We start from the raw sequence: 20,118 nt of genomic DNA, 5'->3' as shown, positions 1-20,118 counted from the left end.
GGCTACAGTCAGACATCAACAACTTAGCCTCTTGTTTTTATCCAAATAACTTTGAGGTTGACTAGTAGAATAAGGATGTGGCTGAAGTCGTGGTCATTTGTAAAATGTGTGCTCTTTTAGTTGTTAGTCATTCAAACTGTTGTTATAAGAAAAATGGGTACAGAAGAAGGAGCCTAGGTAAGCTCCAAATCGATATCCAGCACAAGAGTCAGGACTGACTTTATACCATGTAACATTCTTCTGTTGCTGAAAGCAGAATAAATATAATACAATTTACTACCACCAAAATGAAGTAGATTGGGATGAGGAAAATATGGTGACTGCATAAAACACCCTCCAGGGATTTTCCGTGGCTGAAGATAAATTTGGACTTTTCCTAAATCTGTTATTTAACTACTATGCCAATCTGGCTTTATATATTCTACCGCGTAACTCAGTCCTTAATTATTATTTTTTTTTAAAGTTAGGTTCGTGTACTACTTTTCAACACTGAAAGGGGAAATTAAAGGAAAATAAACTAGGACAATAGTCTGTAATTGCATATACTGGTACATATATACAGTATACTTAACTTGACAGTACCCAACTGACCTGAACTGATTTCAGTAAGGAAAGCACTGGTTAGTTTTTAGAATAAGAGCCCACTGGAGGTTCCAGGGATGATGGTTAGATGGTGAATTTGAAAGAAAGCCTTCCAGAAATGACAAATCCCTTCCCTAATATTGCGAAGAAAACCAAATGGATGCATCACTAGAACCTAAGCTTAATTCAAGGAGTCCTTTATATGTGTATGGACTAAATATTTACCTACATATTTAAAATATAAAATGCATGCTTGAAAAATAATTTCCTCTCTGAAATGCTTTGCAATTCTTTTGGATATAACAAACTGGACAGTATTTAACTTAAATGTCTTGCAGTTAAATGTTTTCTCACATAAGGTTTGAAAATCAGATTTCATGGACAACAAAGAATTAAAGCTCTTTTTTCAAAAGCTCATTTTATATGATGGGTACTATTATGGTCTTTTCTTGTCATAATTGTTTGGTGAATCACTGCAGATGTTAAGGTGGTAATACGGTTGTTAAGTGAATCTGGCTTCCTCACTGACTTTGCTTGTTAGAAGGTCGCAAAAGGTGATCACATGACCCTGGGACACTGGAACCTTGAAAAATGCATGCCAATTGCCAAGCATCTGAATTTTGATCATGTGACCATGGGGATGCTGCGAGAGTCATAAGTGTGAACAACGGTCATAAGTCACTTTTTCCAGTGTGCCTTTAACTTCAAATGACCACTAAACAAGTACTAACTTGTATTTATAGAATTCTATTGATCCTCTATTCACATTAGCTTGATTTGGCCAGAAGGTGGCACTACATGTCTTTTCTTTTACAATTATAAAATAGACCGTTAAAAAACAAACACTCTGCATCTGATTTGCACTTCACATTGTCAGATGTTATATTTTGTTAAGAAAAAATGAGGGAGTTGAAATTTACCTGTCCTTCCTTCTGAATATATAATACTCAAAAATATCTCGAATAATGATGAACTTAAGAAGGTTATGTAGCATTTTTTTAAAACAACTTTTATTTTGTTCTCTTTATAAATATAGCTGGAGTACTGCTGCTTGGAATATTTTCTTATTTATTTATTTATTTATTTATTTATTTATTTATTTATTTATTTATTTATTTATTGGTTCGATTTATATGCCGCCCTTCTCTGGAGACTCAGGGCGGCTTACAATGCGTTAAGCAATAGCCTTCATACTTTTGTATATACCTGCTTAGTAGGGCTTTTGGCCCCCCCTAAGCAGTGTTCTTTTTTATACAAAGTCAGCTTATTGCCCCCACAATCCGGGTCCTCATTTTACCTACCTCGGAAGGATGGAAGGCTGAGTCAATCTTGAGCCTGGTGAGATTCGAACTTGCAGTAATTGCAGGCAGCTGGTGCTAGTTAACAGCACTTTAGTCTGCTGCGCCACCAAGGCTCTTATAAAGAAAGAATAACATCTATTAATTATGAAAATGTTGCTGCAGTGTTGCTTTTGGCCAGTGGTGGGTTGCCCCTGGTTCGCGCTGGTTCTATAGAACCGGTAGTAAAACCCGGTGGGAGGCTCCGCCCACTGACCCTGACGTCATCAAAACGCTTCTGCGCATGCGCTCGCTTCGCTCACACACGCGTGGCCCCGTTGCAAACCAGTAGTAAAGGTAAGGAGAACCCACCCCTGCTTTTGGCACAGCAAAAAAAGAAACTATGCATATAAATATAAAGTATACATTATTTATCTAAACAGTAGCCATAAGTCTTCAGTTAGCTGGTTATTCATGCATCTAGAATTGGTGTTTACTACAGTGCATAAAAATTCCTCTACATGGTTTTATGACTTACATTTGCTCTTTAATAGTTACAATTAAAATAAACTAAGACTATGAGAAGGGACATAACTGTGCAACCAAGCACAATATTTTCAGAGGGAAAACATACTTTGATCATTGTTTTAGTTATGTAACAAAAAGTTAGTGACAGAGATTTATAAATTCAAAATTGGCTGACTCAGGTTGAATAATAGCAAGGAAATGTATAAATCTGTATATAGCAGTCCCTGAGACAAGCAATTGCATAGATACGACTCCCAATACTTAACCAAATCCATGAATCAGATAACGCCTAGATTTTGTAGCCTTGTGTATTTTTTAAAAAAATGACTCCTTTTTACAAACAACTGCAAAAGAACCTTGAAAGGAAGCTGAGATAAGATGGTGGCAGAGAAACAAAGCAGTTCATCAGTAGCCTGTCCCCAAGAGGGGCACTAGAACTAAATCTACAACAAAGAAACTTATATATGAAGAAATCAGATGTGAGTATTGAAAGAAATAGCTCCATAGTGCACAATCCTCAATAGTCCATATAATGTCAACTTCATAATGTTACGTTAAAAAGAAACAAACAAAATTCTATAAATATAAATAGGAAATTAAATAGGAAATGTATGTGAATCTATTTTTCTACTTGAGGCAAATGCTGCTTCTATTGAGTAACAAAGGAATCCAAACTAAAGCTGCATAAATGGAAAGACAAGGATTCCCATTCTTTCTTCCCCCACTCAAGAAAGGCCTGTTGAGATAGCCTGGGAATGCCCCAGGCTCATGCCTCTATTGTATGGATTATCCCATATGTAGAAGGAGGACAAGAGAATAACCTGCTAGATCAGTGTTAAGAATGCTTTAGTGGGGAAGCAGAGTCTTTCTAAAGATTCCCATTATGGTCCAGAGCCCTGACTACATAACCTGCTATTGCCATGTAATAACCAAGGCAGAGAGAGAGAGAAAGAGAGAGAGAGAGCAGTACTCAGCTGTGCAAAGAAGTGCCTTTTGTCAGATAATCTACTTGAAAGCGGAATATGATTCCCAGGTAGACTGGTTTTTGTGATGAGTTGTTGACCATCATTGGCCAAGCTCAGAAAGTGGGGTGTTTCCTGCATATGGGACTGTACTGTAGCTGAGCATTGTAGAATGATTCCCATGATAAAATTGAGGAAAAGTTTCATCCTATCAATAGAAAATTCAAATGCATCTGTTTGCAGTTAATCATTCTAATTATTGGAGCTAGTGTGCAGAGGATATGATCACATCACAAACAATCCTAATAATGAGAAAACAGCTTACCCAAAACAGTTTCCCTTTGTTTGTTGTTGTTATAGAATTTGTCTAATGTTTATAATAACTAACACGTACCCTGTTTCCCCAAAAATAAGACCCAACTGGAAAATAAGCCCTAGCATGATTTTTCAGGATGCTCATAAAAATAAGCCCGAGTTACGATTGTCAGCAGACGGAGGCATGTTTAGTACTGTATTTCCCCCCAAAATAAGACCTAACTAGAAAAAAAGCCATAATGCGTCTTTTGGAACAAAAATTAATATAAGGCCCAGTCTTATTTTGGGGAAAACACATTAAGGAATAGGATTTGAGAACTTGCCAATGATACAGAAAATCAGAACAAACAGCAATTGATTACATCTCTGTCCCAATAACAGAAGAAGACAAATTCTATTAAAGGCTTCTGGTGGGTTGTATGCTAATGAAGTTCTTTTATGGTATCCCCAGAATTGAGGCCCACAAATCTGTAAGGTATTCTAGGTAGGAAAGGTTTAAAAGACCGCCCAAATTTAATACAGGTGGTCCTCAGGTTACACCCATTTTGTTCAGTGGCTGTTCAAATTTCAATGGACTGAATGAAAGAGATTTAAGAAGGCCCTTAGAGATCCATGATCTATCACATTGTCCCTGCAATTATGTGATCACAAATTCCAACTTTCTCCTAGCATTCCAATGAGAAAAGTCAATGAGGAAGCTAGCAAGAAGTCAGAGATTGAAATTATGGGACGTCCTTGCTTAACAGCCTGTGCAGTTCAGGTGAACTGGTAGTGCTAAAAACTACCAGTTCGGGCAAATAGGTAGTAAAATAAAAATGCTTTAAAATGTAAAAAAAAAAAAAAATTCCGATGATCACAGCTGTGCCGTGCGATTGTCGGAATCTTTTTTTTTAACTTTTTTAAAGCATTTTTTTTAACTACCTATTCGCCTGAACCGGTAGTTCGCACATCTCAGTTAACAACCACATTGCTTAGTGATAAAAGTCCCAGTACCAATTGTGGTTGTAAGTCAAGGACTACCTGTATGTTGAATCCAGAAACAAGAAATTAGATACTGACTCACAACAAGATTTACTTGTAGAATAGTAGGCATGTAGTTCATCCCTACCTTAGATGCTTATATTATCTGTGTCTCCTTCCCTGTAATCTGACTTCAATTAAACTCCTCAGAATAGTGACTTCCATATAACATGTGAAATATACATGTTTTAAAGAAATACATTTCATGTTTTGGTTATGCTTGTATGATTTTCTCAACATTGCCAGAAACCACTGAAAATAACATATGAGTTGCTGTGGAGAAATCCATGTGATGGTAGCTGCTCTGTATCACTCTTTCCTATGAATTGTATAAAATAATGCTGTGCAAGATCATCTTCAGATAATCTTTTTGCTGCTCTTTATGGGAAGTGTGCCTCAGAAAAAGCCAACTGAACAAAAGTGAGCCTCAAGCCAGCTGTGAGGTGATGGGAAGCCATTTTTTTTCCTCATTATGCCAGCAAGCTAGGGAAATTCTTGAATATGTGTCCCCTCCCTTTTTGCTGTCTTCTCTTTCATTAGGCAGCGGAGATTAAAATACTCCATTTGCAATAGGTCTATTATATGGGGAACGTGGGAACTGTGATCAGTTTAAACAATAATTAATAAGAACAAGCCTCAAAATTCAGAATCATGGCTTATATGTATTAAGCATAATTCAGCAACCATGGTTCCCCCACTCTAGGACACAAAGTCTCAAGAAATAGGTTTAATGAGACCTGCTATTCCCATGAAATAGATGGATTGAGACTCACCAAAGTTCATTTATGTAGCAGAAAACATTGTTTGGACATCATTCTATTGGGGGGGGGGAGTATTAGTACCATGTTTATGGGGCCATTTGTTAAATTGGACATTCGCAATAGAGTCTTAACATTCCAATTTAAGGACTAGTATTGGCCTAAAAGACCTTGAGGGGCAGGCTGGGAATTTGAATACCAATGAACCTCCATTATGGTACTATCTTCTTTAATTGCATGTTCCTTTGAGTCTTTTTCAGTATCTCTTGAATGCATAGAAGGAAGTGGATGGAAAGAATTCTTACTTACAGTGTTAACGATACTCTTCTTAGAAGAGATATTTGCATCAATTATCTGAGGCTTCAATTTGATTTCATCCAGCATTTTATTTATGATTATATATTGTGAATAAGAGTTTTACTAAAGAGCAGTCAGAAAGCCTTTTAAATAGATGAAATATAATGGCTGCTCTAAATGATCACAGCAAATTCAGTTTTATAACTATGAATTGTTCCATTAACTGACCATTGAAGCAGTACAAAGCTATAATGATTTACAACACTTTCAGAAGTCTCATTTTGTGTTAGGATTAATCTAGGGCGTATAGAGTATGGGGTTGTGGTTTGTTGCTTTTTTGCAAATCTGAGCAGAATTGCACGCACGTGTTAGTATTTTGTTAGAAATCACACTCAGCACATTTTTCTCTGGTTGTAACTTGAGCCACTTGAAACTGCAGTAGCTTCAACTACTTTTTTTCACAGAGTTCTAGCTCAAACTTATATTCAAGTGATTCTTAAAATTGTTTCTATCCATTCCTCTTTTGCAATTGAATAATGGATTAGAAGCAGGTTTCTAGATTTTCAGCACCTTGGCTTTTGGCATAAGATTTATAGCGAGAGTTATTTAGATAGAGAGAAAAATAAGATCAGTTTTGAGTGCTTATTATACTTTGGCACTAAGCATTTTTTAGAATACACTATTATTTGTTTTAGACCCAAATGATAATCTTGGAAATTGAGTATTTAATATGACGAGGAGGAGGAGTTACATGCTAGGTTATTTGATTTTTAGAAGTAGGATGGAATGACTTCACAATCTACTCCTTCTTGTCATTACTGGCCCTTGTATTTCAGAACTGCAGCAAGAAATATGACACATTAAAGAAAAACACAGGAAATATGTATTGAATGACAGGCAATTTCCCTTTTCTCAAAATCAAGAGGAAAAAGTAATTGAATGGGTAAAAAACAGCAGCACCTTATTACTACTACTGGTACTAAATCCCAATAATTTTGGCTTCAAGCAAAATAAAATCCAAATATAAATTTGTAACCAGAGCTTAATTGTGCCTATGAAGATATGTTGAATTTTATAAACAGTATAAATAGTCCTCGACTTACAGCCATTCGTTTGGTCATGGCAGTGAAAAAAGTGAGTTACAATTGGTCCTGCACTTACGACTATCATAGTATCCCCACAGTCACATGATCAAAATTCGGGCGCTTAGCAATGGCCATGTATTTACAACGGTTATAGCATCCTGGGGTCATGTGATCACCATTTGCAACCTTCCCAAATGGCTTCCAGCAAGCAAAATCAATGCAGGAAGCAGAATTTGCTTAATAACCATGTGATTCACTTTAAAAATTCAGTGATTTGCTTAACCATGACAAAAAAGATAATAAAATTGGGTGCGATTCACTTAACAATGGCCTTGCTTAGCAATGGAAAATCTGAGCCCAATTGTGTTCATTAATCAAGGACTACCTGTATGCCAAAATTAACCAAAATTGAAAGAAACTGAATCTTACTGGTCTCATAGGAATAACTGTACTATGTATAAAATAAATCAGAAGTGTATGGATACTTTGCCAAATAGGGAGTTGTAAAATGGGCCTTGCCTTGTGGAGATGCCTAAACCTTCTGGGAAAAACAGTAACTGTAGCCAATGGGTAGTAATACAGTCCCATGCACCCTTTTCCACTTTAGTCAGACCTGTCTCCTTCTGCTGTACACTATTAGATACATATGGGGCTATTTGAAATATAGTCCTTAAGGATTTCAATTGACTCTTTTTGTTTATATACATGCTCAGACACATATAACATTAGTGCTGCTGGAATGTGCTGTGGCCTCTGGCAATGTAAAAAGTTTGTATTGTACGGCTGCTACTGATTTTTGTACATTTTGGATATATTCTGCATTTGATGAAACTATGAAAAAGTATGCTCAAATATTTAAAGATTTTGAATTGTTCCATTGTTTGGCCATTCAGAGCTATGCGTTGGAGAGGGGAAAAAACAAGTTTATGGTTTTGGAATAGTTTTAAATTTCATCTGGCAAAAGTGAATAGCTAGGCATTTCTCAGGCTTCAGTATATCAACCAAGCTTAATACATTCTGAAAGCTTAAAACCCATTTCCTTTTTAAAAACTGGATTCTCCTAGAAGTATTTATTACTACTTTTCTAATGTACCGTCTTCCTTTTGATTATTTGACCTTTAATGTTTTTAATCTCTTTCTCATGTTGTCTCATTATTCCACAAAGCAAAACAGCCTTCCAGTATTCAAATCATCATCACCATCTTCTTCCAGCATTATTCCCTCAGGTGCAGGGCCCACTTTTCGGATCAATGAATGCCATCTTGCATGCTCAAACACAGCATCCAGGCCCAACCGGGCAATTTCCATGTCTGCATTTATTGTGTCTTGCCATCCATGTTAAAGTGGAAGGTGATGCATCCCACAGAATGGGGTGCTCCCTGTAGGACAATATCTAAATAAAAAGTAATTTACTGCAGAATTGAATTTTAGTAATCTATATTGAATAAAATACATGTTTTTGTTTATGGAGAAAAGAAAATTTCCAGAAGCAAGAAAGGATAAAGTTAAAATTCAACCATAAGCAACTGAGTACTTCAACTCCACTGCAGGAAATTAAACAAATTATTTTGTTCCAAATGCTAGCAGAACTCATTTTTGACTTGTCTATTTCCCACCTTATGAAATAAACTGGTGATGAAAGCTTAAATTTTTGTTAAAAAGGAATAACATTACATGGAAGAATAAAAACAACATAAGTACTTAGAAGCATCAGGAAGGGAAAAAGACAATATTGAATTGGTTATTTGAATTAATTGTTAGTCTAATGTCCAGTAGGTGGCAATAACATCTAATCTTCCAGTCTGTTTGAATGATAATTGTATATGAACTCCATCAAGCTACTGTGGAGGATTTTTCTTAATATATTAACAGTGCAAATATTGTTCAGCCAGTGATTTGAAGGTTCCTTTTTCTTCTAGGTTTGGATTTATGCTTCTCTTTACACTACTCATGCTGGGCTCATACAGTTTGACTCGGTCAGGAGCAGTGTAGACATTCAGCAACCATATAATAATTTTAGTTGAGATATTTTAATTGGAAGTTTGTTATTTATTCTGTGAAAAGCAGACAATAGCCAAGTCTCTTCAATTTGTAGCAGTAAAACTTAATTGCAGGTCTTAATATAGTGTTGTGTTTGCCTTGAATTTTTCTCAGAAAGTTACCAACAATCAATGAAGTTGTTTCTATATAAAGCTTATGGAAAATGCCATTCACCACTTGTGTTAATGCATTCTGGGTCAGCTGCAATTTCCAGATCATTTTAAGGGCCGTTCCATAAAGAATGCATTACAGTTATTGTGCCTTGGTTATCAACTCATGAGCCATCAAAATCAGTTTTGTGCCTTCCAAATAGGTAGGAATTTAGTTTACTTCTTTCTTTAGCACCAAGGCTAGATGAATGTCCCACATCAGTGCTATATTCAAGAAGCCACGTGACGTTAACCACCCAATTACAAACCTGATCCATGGAAGACTAACTCCATCCAGAACAGACATTTCTCCAGAATCATAAAATCCATTCTCCAAAATCAATAGTTATTTTATCAAAGGTCACAATTTTAACAGCCAAAACTAGTACAAACTAAAAAACAAAAGAAAAAATAGAAGGTGTAGAAAAGAAAAAAATAGAGAAATTGAAAAGAAAGAAAAAATATAGTAGAGAAAAAGAAATATATATAAAGAAATTACTTTTCCCTTCATCACAAATACTGTATAAACATCTTTAGCAACTTACCACCTTCTCTTCAAGCGCAACAAATGATCTTCCCATAATCCATTTCTTATCTATAAACAAACCTGTGAAGTCTTGTCACTTCAGTTTTCACAGAACTATCTTCAGTCTTCCAAATCTTATGTTTTTTTTAAAAAGGTAAAATTGACAAGAGTTCTGGTCTGATCTAGTTTGATCTAGATATTTCACTATACTAGTTGATATACCTGATGGGAAGAAATCATACATGAGAGAAAGTCGTATAAAAGGCTGACCAATAGAAATCACATATTCGGAAAAAACATACTCATGGAAAGGAGAAGGAATGTTACTTGTTTTTCTAGTGTGGGTGGGAGATGTAAACAGTAACAGAGTTGGAAGGGACTTTGGAGGTCATCTAGTCCAACCCCCTGCTCATACAGGAGACCTATACTAGGGATTCGAACCGCCGAACTGCCGATCTTCCTGATTGACAAGCTCAGCGTCTTAGCCACCTAGCCACAAATCCACCAATTAGAGACCACAGTAAGAACTGACCAGCAGAGCACCAGGGGATAATAATGTTTAAGGCAGAGGAAGGAGTTGATACTTGTAAAGGGATTTCTTAAGTAAGCTTCATTTCTAGCCAGTTCATGCACAGGAGTAGCTTAAGACTGTAGTAAGGAAGAGTTCATAATATTGGTGATGGATAATAGGAGTGATGGAATGCCAATTGCTTACCAGTAAGGAGGCTTTTGCAGTAGCCATTCTGGAGAACTGGAGAACATTTTAACCCACAGGTTTCAAGTGAAGAAAGAGAGCTATCTATTGTGGAAAGAAATTCATAGCTTACAAGTGCTACAAATTATTTTTATAATTGTACTTGGGGAATGAGTAAGTGAGAGTAACAAGATGGCATATACTGCAGAGATGTATGCCTTTTAAAAAAAGGTCTGTCTAGTACAATTGGGCAAAACATTAAAATGTTGCCTATAAAAATACAAAAGTAAATTTAATCTCAACTTCCTTTCTATTTTAAAAAAATGTTCATCTTGGATGCAGGCATTGGAGATGTTTAAGAACTCTTAAGAACGCCATCAATAATGTTTTTCAAACCCTCTTTTATTTCCTGTATTGTTCTAGTCGGGAAGAGAGTAGATCCAATTATTCCCTTTCCAAGAGACATAGCAAACCTGTGAGGAAAATTGTGTTGTTGTCAGAAGAAAACGTTAGTATCTCTTTCTCCTCTTTATCACTTTGTTTACTTCTGAAGCAAGCTTAATTTCTTGACAGTGGGCTCTCTGTTCCTTCAAGGCTGGATTGAGGATGGCTTTGATTCTAATTCTCTGGCTGTTAATCAGAACAGTCAGTCTCCATGTCTCAAATGGAGTTTTCTAGAGAGGGTGTTTTATTCTCGTTTCGATATTCTCTCATCCCCCCCCCTTTTTTTTAATGTCAAACATCCTCAGTTTTTTAATCAGACTCCTTACATATTAAGTGCTGTGAAGTATTCAAACTCAAGAGGAAGGGGAAATGGGAACGTCTACTTTTAGTATTTTATTTTCATAAATGATTAATGGTATTTGTAATCAGAGCAGTTTTGAAATAAAACAGAAGACTGTCATGAATGGGGTACCCTTTTACTTATCCTGTATTGGCTTGGTGCCATAACACTAAGCAAAAGGTCTGGCTGGAGAGGCCCCACCCTTGCCTCATCCTCACTGACCCAGCCCTTGCCTGTTCTTCACAAAGCAGCTTTGGAGGCCAAGCTTTTTCCTGTTGGCCATTAAGCCCACTTTCCAGGCTGAAGAAATGTTGAAGCTGATGATTTTCTACCCACATAATAATTTTATATGTCAACCTTTAAAAAAAAATACAAAGAATTCTTCTTGCTGTCTAAATCTTATCTAAGGTCTATCTACTATCTAAGAATGAGTTGCTTGAACTCCCAGCCAGATAAATACGTTTAGTTTTCTCATCATCTTTCCTTCCATCTATTAATAAAATTGCTTTTAAGTAAAAATTGATTTTTTAAAAAATATGGGCTTTAAATATTAAGTAAAAGCAAAAGTTGAAAAAGAACCATCAGCTGACTTCCTCCATATTTCATTTTGGAATTGTTAAAAGCGACTCATTACTCCTCAAATCTCAGTGCCGTGTACAATCCATATTCAGTTCAAATAGCCCATTTAATATTTTCCCAAAAAAGATGGAACTCACAGTGAGAAGTCTCTGAAAGACAGCTCACCTCCCTTTCTTCTTTTAAAGTGTCCCTATAAGGTTCCAAATTCATGTACCCGAAATTTAGCTATTTGCCATCGATTTCCATGGCATGATTTTGCAGTGCATATGAGGGGCAGCTTCAAGGGTAAAAAGAGAAACACTTTGCCTCCTAGAGTTTTCCCCTACTAATTCCCAAAACTGGGCAAAAAAAGCACCTTATTGCTGCCAAGTGAAATCACCTCCCCATTGAGGGATCCTGCAGCTTTCCCAATATATGAATTGCAGCCCTCTCTAAGTGGTTTTACAGAGTCAGCATATTGCCCCCAACAATCTGGGTCTTCATTTTACCCACCTCGGAAAGATGGAAGGCTGAGTCAACCTTGAGCCAGTGAGATTTGACCTGCCGAACTGCAGCTAGCAGTCAGCTGAAGTAGCCTGCAGTACTGCACTCTAACCACTGCGCCATCTCGGATCTTAACATAATTTGCATTCCCCAGCCAATAGAAGATCATCCTCTCCCCCCCCCCCCCGTTTAATTAAACAACAGATTGAAATGGATTACGGATGCAGTGCTATTTAAATTTATATTTGTGATGAAGAGGAAAGAATACCTTCATAATTCCTTGATAGTTTCTTTTAAGAAGACAAAGCAGTTATCAAACCTGAACATGAGAACTGTTTAACCAAAAAGAGAACTTCCAGCCTTGAAATATTAAGAGAACATGAAGGAACATCGGCTAAAATAAACATATTTAATATATTCAGCTATGTTGTTACGTTTGAAGAGAGAATCTGGCTCCACAAGTTTCTTGGACAATTGCCAGTCTTTAGAGTAAAGCTACTATAAACATTGAGAACTCTGTATCAAAACATTGCCTCTGGGATTTCCCATTCTTTCACAGATTCAGGCTGTAAGAGTAATAAATATGTGCGATCTATTATCTCAGCACTATCTTAATAGCGCAGTGTCATATATTGTACAACATCTATTGTATGTGATTATTTTATTATAGAAAATAGCTAGAGATATACTTTTGTACAATTACTGGTTCATACAGCTGTAAGTACTTTGACCTTTTTTTTTTAAAGCCCTTTTAGAAAAATATACATAATATATAGCAAAGCATTACTTTTGGTTTTCCATTGCTTTTAGATAGATAAAAAGAAATTTGGGGTTTTGCTTCACAGTTGATGGCAAATATTTGTGACTGTTTTCTTATCCGCCCCACCCCCTATCTTATTTTCAGCATGGATTTTATCTAACTTGCAAACTGGGCTTTGGTTCACTTAAGTAATAAAAAGCCAAGGGAGATAGTGTAAGACAAAATAAAGTTTCTAAAATAAATGGCTTGCAGTTTGCTGCCCTACATATGGCAACCTGTCTAGAAGGTCATAAAATATGGGTCTCCTGTCTTCAACCGAAGCAGCTGAGTTTACATAGCGTTTTTAGTATGTTTGGTCTGGCATGGAGCCAAACAAGCATCTCTTTTCTTTTTCTTTTTCTTTTTTTTTTTTCATTATGTGCATTTCATAGATGAGTTGGGTTGGTAAGTTCAAGAAACAGGTTTGAGAGTTACTTCGGATTTTTATTAAAAGAGTTGTTTAAAGAAAATACAAGGTTGTATATTTAAAACGAGAAGGTAGAGATTAGCACCATGATAGAGGTAGTAATTTGGTTAATTAAGATCAAATCTCTAATGGCAAGTTAACGTCAATCGTGATGGAGGATGAGGATGTTATTGTAATGGGGTGGCCAGTTTTTCAACAACAATAACAACAACAACAACAACAACAACAACAACAACAACAATAATAATAATAATAATAATAATAATAATAATAATAATAATAATAATAATTTTATTTCTATACCGTCCTTCTCCCGAAGGACTCAGGGCGGTGTACAGCCAATTTAAAAACACAAGACACAACAATAATTAAAAATTAAAATAATTACATAGATTTGGCCGATTTAAAACCCTAAAATTAAAATACCCCAATTTAAAATTATTCTATTCACAGCCCTGCCTGGCAGAACAACAGGGTCTTCAGTGCGCAGCGGAACACCCGGAGGTCGGAGATCTTACGTATTTCCGGGGGCAGTTCATTCCACAGGGCTGGGGCTCCCACAGAGAAGGCCCTCCTCCTGGGTGTCGCCAGCCGACATAACTTGGCTGATGGCACCCTGAGGAGACCCTCTCTGTGGGAACGGACTGGTCAGTGGGAGGCTATTGGTGGCAGAAGACGGTCTCGAAGGTACCCGGGTCCTATGCCATGGAGCGCTTTAAAGGTGGTAACCAACACCTTGAATCACACCCGGAAGACCACTGGGAGCCAGTGCAGCTCGCGCAGGAGGGGCGTCACGCGGGCACGACGAGTTGCGCCCATAACCAACCGCGCGGCCGCATTCTGGACCAGCTGGAGCCTCCGAGTGCTTTTCAAGGGGAGCCCCATGTAGAGAGCATTACAATAGTCCAGCCGGGAGGTGACAAGGGCATGAGTGACTGTGCGCAAGGCATCCCAGTCCAGAAAGGGCTGCAACTGGCGGATCAGGCGAACCTGATAAAAGGCCCCCCTGGCCACGGCCGTCATATGCTCTTCTAAAGACAGCCGTGCATCCAGGAGGACACCCAGATTGCGAGTCCTCTCTGTGGGGGGCAAAGATTCACCCCCAATAGTCAGCGATGGCACCTGCTGACTATATCGGGATGCCGGCAGCCACAGCCACTCGGTCTTGGATGGGTTGAGTCTGAGCCTGTTCCTGCTCATCCAGACCCGCACGGCCTCTAGGCAGCGAGACATCACATCAAGGGCATCTTTCGGGTTGTCTGGGGTGGAGATGTACAGCTGAGTAGCATCAGCGTACAGGTGACACTTCACCCCAAAACCACGGATGATCTCACCCAGCGGCTTCACATAAATATTGAACAGAAGAGGCGAGAGGACCGACCCTTGTGGCACTCCCCATGCGAGATGCCTCGAGGTCGACCTCTGCCCCCCTGCCAACACAAACTGCGAGCGGCCGGAGAGGAAGGAAGAGAACCACCGCAAAACGGTGCCCCCTACTCCTAACCCCTTCAACCGCTGCTTTTGATTTTTGCTTTTCATAGTTGTTTCTACTTCCTAGAAAGAGCAATAGATGAATAGCCAGAGTATTTGATAGTAATTCACTCCACTTATTTTCCTATGAGGCAAACTAGATGATATATTCACATGTTTTTCCACTGCATGGTTTTAAACATAATGTGGATGTGGATCAGGCAATCTTATTAGAACAATGACTGGCACAATGTTAATCTTTTACTACCCTGTTTCCCCCAAAATAAGACATCCCCTGATAATAAACCCAATTGGGCTTTTGAGCTCATGGCAATAAGGCCAAGCACTTATTTCAGGGTTCAAAAAAATATAACACAGGATCTTATTTTTGGGGAAACATGGTACCACTGGAACCTCTGTCAGAATCAGATCCAACCTATATTGTACAGGTAGTATTGTACCATGGGGATGCTGCAATGCTCGTAAGTGTGAAAAATGGTCATAAGTCACTTTTTTCAGTGCCATTGTAATTTTGAACAGTCACTAAGTAAAGTCGAGGACTACCTGTAGGGGAAGTAATAGAATCTGATATGGGAATACAGTAAGATGGCATGTACAAGCTCATGAACCAGCAGGAACTCTTGTAAATAGTTGCTGGTACAAGGCATAATTTGTCAATTGCAACCATTGGGATTGACTGGGATGCCCAGCCAGTGTCACAAATGGAGATAAAGAGAGTCTGGGGTAAAGAAAAGAAGATCCAAAATAATAACAGCAGCACCATCTAGAGACAAATCAAAGGGTCAAGTAGAGTCTATTTATTTATTTTATTTATTAGTTCGATTTATATGCCGCCCTTCTCCGGAGACTCAGGGTGGCTTACAATGCATTAAGTAATAGCCTTCATACTTTTGCATATACCTGCTTAGTAGGGCTTTCGCCACCCACCCCCCTTAAGCGGTGTTCTTTTTTATATAAAGTCAGCCTATTGCCCCCACAATCCGGGTCCTCATTTTACCTACCTCGAAAGGATGGAAGGCTGAGTCAACCTTGAGCCTGGTGAGATTTGAACTTGCAGTAATTGCAGGCAGCTGGCAACTAAGTGCTACTTTAACAGCACTTAGTCCACTGCACCACCAGTCTCAGATAACTAGCCAGTAGATTACTTTCCTTTCAGTGCAGACACTGTCAATGCCAGTTCCCCAGTTCCAATACACATATGGTCAGGAAAAAAAGATGGAAATCCATCTTTCATATAATAGTTCCGGGTAAGTGTTGCTTCAGCAGCTGATATTTAAAAAACTATAGCAGTGACTAAGACTGCAACATAGCATGTCCTTCAAAGGATGATACAGAGGGTGATACATTCCTAATATTTCTCTCTCTGTGCAGAGGCAGCTTGCAAGGATTTAGTGCTGGAGGAAATGAGGTTTGAAAGGTTGAATCCTTCATTTTGCCATCCCACAAAAAAATTTCTTGTTATCTGTAATATAAACATAATGTCCCAAAACTGTTGAGTCATAGTCTTGGATTTAAGGTAGGAATGCAGAAGGCTTTGTGCAAGGAGTCATACTCAAAAACTGGACAGGGACAGCACAAAAAAAAAAATAAAGACAATTTTAATTTAGTTGATTAAAATAATTTCTCCCCATTTGTTTCTTAGGGTGTCCTCACTTAATGACCAGTCACTTATTGACCAGTTGAAGTTACAATGACCTTGAAGAGTGTTTTATGGCCTGTAAAGCATTGCTGACTATCATAAAATGTTGCACTGTATCAACATCCTCAACACAGTCATATGACCGCATTTTGGAGCTTGGCAACCAGCTTGTATTTACAACCAATTTCAGCATACCACAGTCATGTAAACCAGCAGTCTCTAACCTTTTCAGCTCGGTGGACCGGCGCTGGTGGAGGTGGCAGAGGGGAAGGGGATGGTTTCATGTGCGTGTACTGCTTTCACAAATGCAGTTTCGCATGCACACGCACACACACACACACACACACACACACACACACACACACACACACTCACCCACCGTTTCCATGGCCTAGTTCTGAATGTGCCCAGGCTGCAGTCCACAGGTTGGGGACCCCTGATGTAAATGCAATGTGTGCCTCTTTTGTAGTTTTCTAGCAGAAAATGGTCAAAATACCCATTGCATACGCTGCATTAGTTTAATGACTAAGTGGTTCATTTGACCATGATGGCTCACTTTATGATTGTCATAAAAACAATTGTAATGACCACCTCAACTGTAATTTATAACCAATATTCCAAACCCAATTGTCATAAATCAAGGATTCCTGTAATATTTTTCCTCTTCTGTTAGCTTTTTGTTTGCTTGTTTAAGTTACGAAAATAATTGCTATAATTGATCAGATTTTCAGAACTTTATAGTAATTAGAAGCAACAATAAACAAGACACTCTTTAATTAAAATACCCATAGTAAAAATAAAATCAAAACTTAAAACTATAAAAACTCAAACATCAAATCAAGCCACCTTGAGGAGTAACTCTGTTTTCTAAAATATGAACCCTAAAGCTGCAGCGACCAGCCAGATTTCTACAGAGAAGGTACTACATAATGTAGGCCATCAAAAATCAATGCCTGCATGCATTATAGGATTTACAGAAATGGGGAATTACCAGCAGTTTTCTCCTAAGACACAGGTTGGACAAGTTAATTCTGATTGAAGGCATGCCTAAAAAACTATTCAAAGAAACTTTGGAGGCTCTTGAGAGGCTACTTTAAATTTTTTGAAGACAATAGATTGGGCTTCCCTGGATTGAGGAAAAGGAAATTGATTGCACATACCATTTTCAGCTAGCTTGTTTCATATTAAATAATACACATAATGGGCTGCATTTAAAGGATTTAGTGATTGACTTGCTGTCAAAAACATAAATGAATGAAGATAAGAAATGCAGAGAGGATTCCAGGAGGATACAATCACATGGCAGTTAACAATTCTTTTTTCTATCATAAATACTATCAGTTTTGTAAATTGGTTCCAGATTAAGATATGTTCCCAGTGAAAGTGAAATTGTGGGATTTAAATTGTTATGATGAACTTTTTACACTGTCCATCCATCCATCCATCTCTGTCTGTCCACTGTCTGTTTGTCTATCCTATTTGACCCTGATTGCTTTTGGTCTTTGTAATCTCATTGACAAAACTTGAGAGTTCTGAGAAATTTTTAGTTTTCTCTTGGATTTATTCATTATGAAAATTCTGGAGTCCTGGCTCTGAATTCTATTTAGGTTAGAATATCTTAAATGCCATCTCTTATTCAGAACCTTGCAGTAATGTTTTGTTTAGACTATGATAAATATTTTTTTAAAAAAATGATATAATAATAAGAAAATAAAGCCCATGTTTCAGTTTTGAGATATTTGCAGGCTCATTTCCTTCTAGAGATCATGTCTAGAGCAGAGGGCATGTTAGTAATTCAGAAAATAATGAAAGTGATTGTCTTGATATAAATTCCTCTTTATGTAAATGTCTTACAGAACATAGGAAGCTTGGCAACCTAACTGTGACAGTGAAAAAAACCGTCCCTTCAACAGAATCCATCCAGATCTTGTACCAGCGCATGAGATATGAATATGAATTCTACTACTATGTCAAAGAGCAGTTCCACCTGCTAAAACGCAAGTTTGGATTAAGATCCTCAAATGGTAACACTTCTCCTAGGCTGGAATTTGCCATTCCTTCTCCTCTAGAAACTGAAGAGCCAATAACAGAAGATGAGGAGCAAGATGATGAAAAGTGGTTAGAAGATATTTATAAAAGGTGATGCAAGACGGATTCCAAATTGTTTAAAAATGCTAATAACAATCTGAAGAAAGTGAGTTAATACAAAGCAGCATTTGAAAAGACATTTCCCTTAGATTGAACTGAGAGACCCCTTTCTGAAAAAGTGTATTTGTTGAAATATTTTGTTCATTTGTTTCCTTGGCTCCACAGAATTATTGTAGTTAGAATATACTTTTAAATATATCATCTCTTGTTTCATTAGAAATAACATTGATGTTGTAAAATATTTTTGTATATGGTACTTTACAAGATGATATCACCTTGTTGGTCATTTGCAATTTTCACAAAACTAGCTTGCCTGATGTAGCATTTAATTTAACCTATTACAGTTTTATTTGAGCACATTGAAATAATAGCATGATATAAGAGATTTGTCATTGCCTGAATAAGGAATGCTGTTGTCCTGGAATAACAAAACTATCCATTGCTACTAATACCATTTGAAAAGAGGCAACCAGGCTGTTGCCAACAGTCAAAATAGGAATATGGAGAAACCTAAATAATGAGTTTTCCTCAGACTAGCATGCTCTAGATATGTTGGACTACAATTTCAGTGATTCCCAATTAGATCCTTGCTGCTAGTAACTGGCTGGCAGCAAGGAGAGCTGTAGCGTGTGGGAATTTGAGAAGGTGGGTATCATTAAATATCAGTACAGTGCTGATGTTGAGTAAAACTGAAGAGGATAATATTAATGGAATTTAAACTTAGGCTGGAGGGGAAAATATGGGATATTATTTTTTATTTTAAAGGAGATTCCTTTTTCCATAGTAGTTTTGACAATAAGCAAATATCCATAAAAGAAGGGAAAGAAGAACTTTATTGGATGTTACATTTCTGTAACATTGTAAATTACTGATAAAATTAATTGGTTCTAATTTCAAGACATTATTTCTGAAGGTGGAAATTTATAATGAAATCGCCTCAACTATTCTGAAAATCTGATATGTCCTAACAAACAAGATTGAAGATGAATATGCTGTGATCCCTTCAGATGTCATCAGTTCTTTTTTCTCTCTCAAAGAAGTCAAAGCCTAACTCTTGCATGTAGATAAGCAGCAGATACTCTTCACAGCATCCTCAAATTGTACTCTGGCTGCAATAGTCAACATTTATGACTGACAATCAAAAATTACCACTTGAAAGAACTAAGTTGTAATAGATGGGTGCGTATTCTGTTTATCTAAGATACTGGTTCTTGTTTTGTTGTGTATTAGTTAACAAATTCCCTTTTCAGAGCCGATGGATATTTGTTGCATTCTGTTTTTTTTACAATGCTACTAGCAGGATTTGAACACACAAAATTGTGTTTTGGATGCACACTTACACGAATGAATAATCTCACTAGGTGGTTCCAGTGCACTACTCTGAAGGAACACACTGGGAACTCGAAACAATAATTAACCAAAATGCTGCATTGTATATTTAAGTGGTTTCTATGAAATTACATTTAAAGAGTAATGATTAGTTTACACACTGTGGAATTGTTTTCTTTTGGGGAGCAATTTAATATTCACATGCT

General features: G+C 37.3%; 1 protein-coding gene across 1 annotated transcript in view; it reads left to right on the top strand.

Moving 5' to 3' along the window:
* UST (uronyl 2-sulfotransferase) overlaps nt 1-19,533 on the top strand; it is a 106,071-nt gene extending 86,538 nt beyond the window's left edge. Inside the window, exons 8-9 of the mRNA XM_070951984.1 lie at nt 18,292-18,574; nt 19,497-19,533. Coding sequence (XP_070808085.1) covers nt 18,292-18,574; nt 19,497-19,533 — 320 coding nt within the window. The remainder of the gene's footprint in view (nt 1-18,291; nt 18,575-19,496) is intronic.
* The last annotated feature ends 585 nt before the right edge of the window (nt 19,534-20,118 follow it).

Source organism: Pituophis catenifer, unplaced genomic scaffold (assembly GCF_029215685.1).
Source record: "Pituophis catenifer annectens isolate HBS135680 unplaced genomic scaffold, rPitCat1.0.hap2 SCAF_1, whole genome shotgun sequence".
Taxonomy (NCBI): Eukaryota; Metazoa; Chordata; class Lepidosauria; order Squamata; family Colubridae; genus Pituophis; species Pituophis catenifer.
This window is presented reverse-complemented; position numbering and strand designations above follow the sequence as displayed.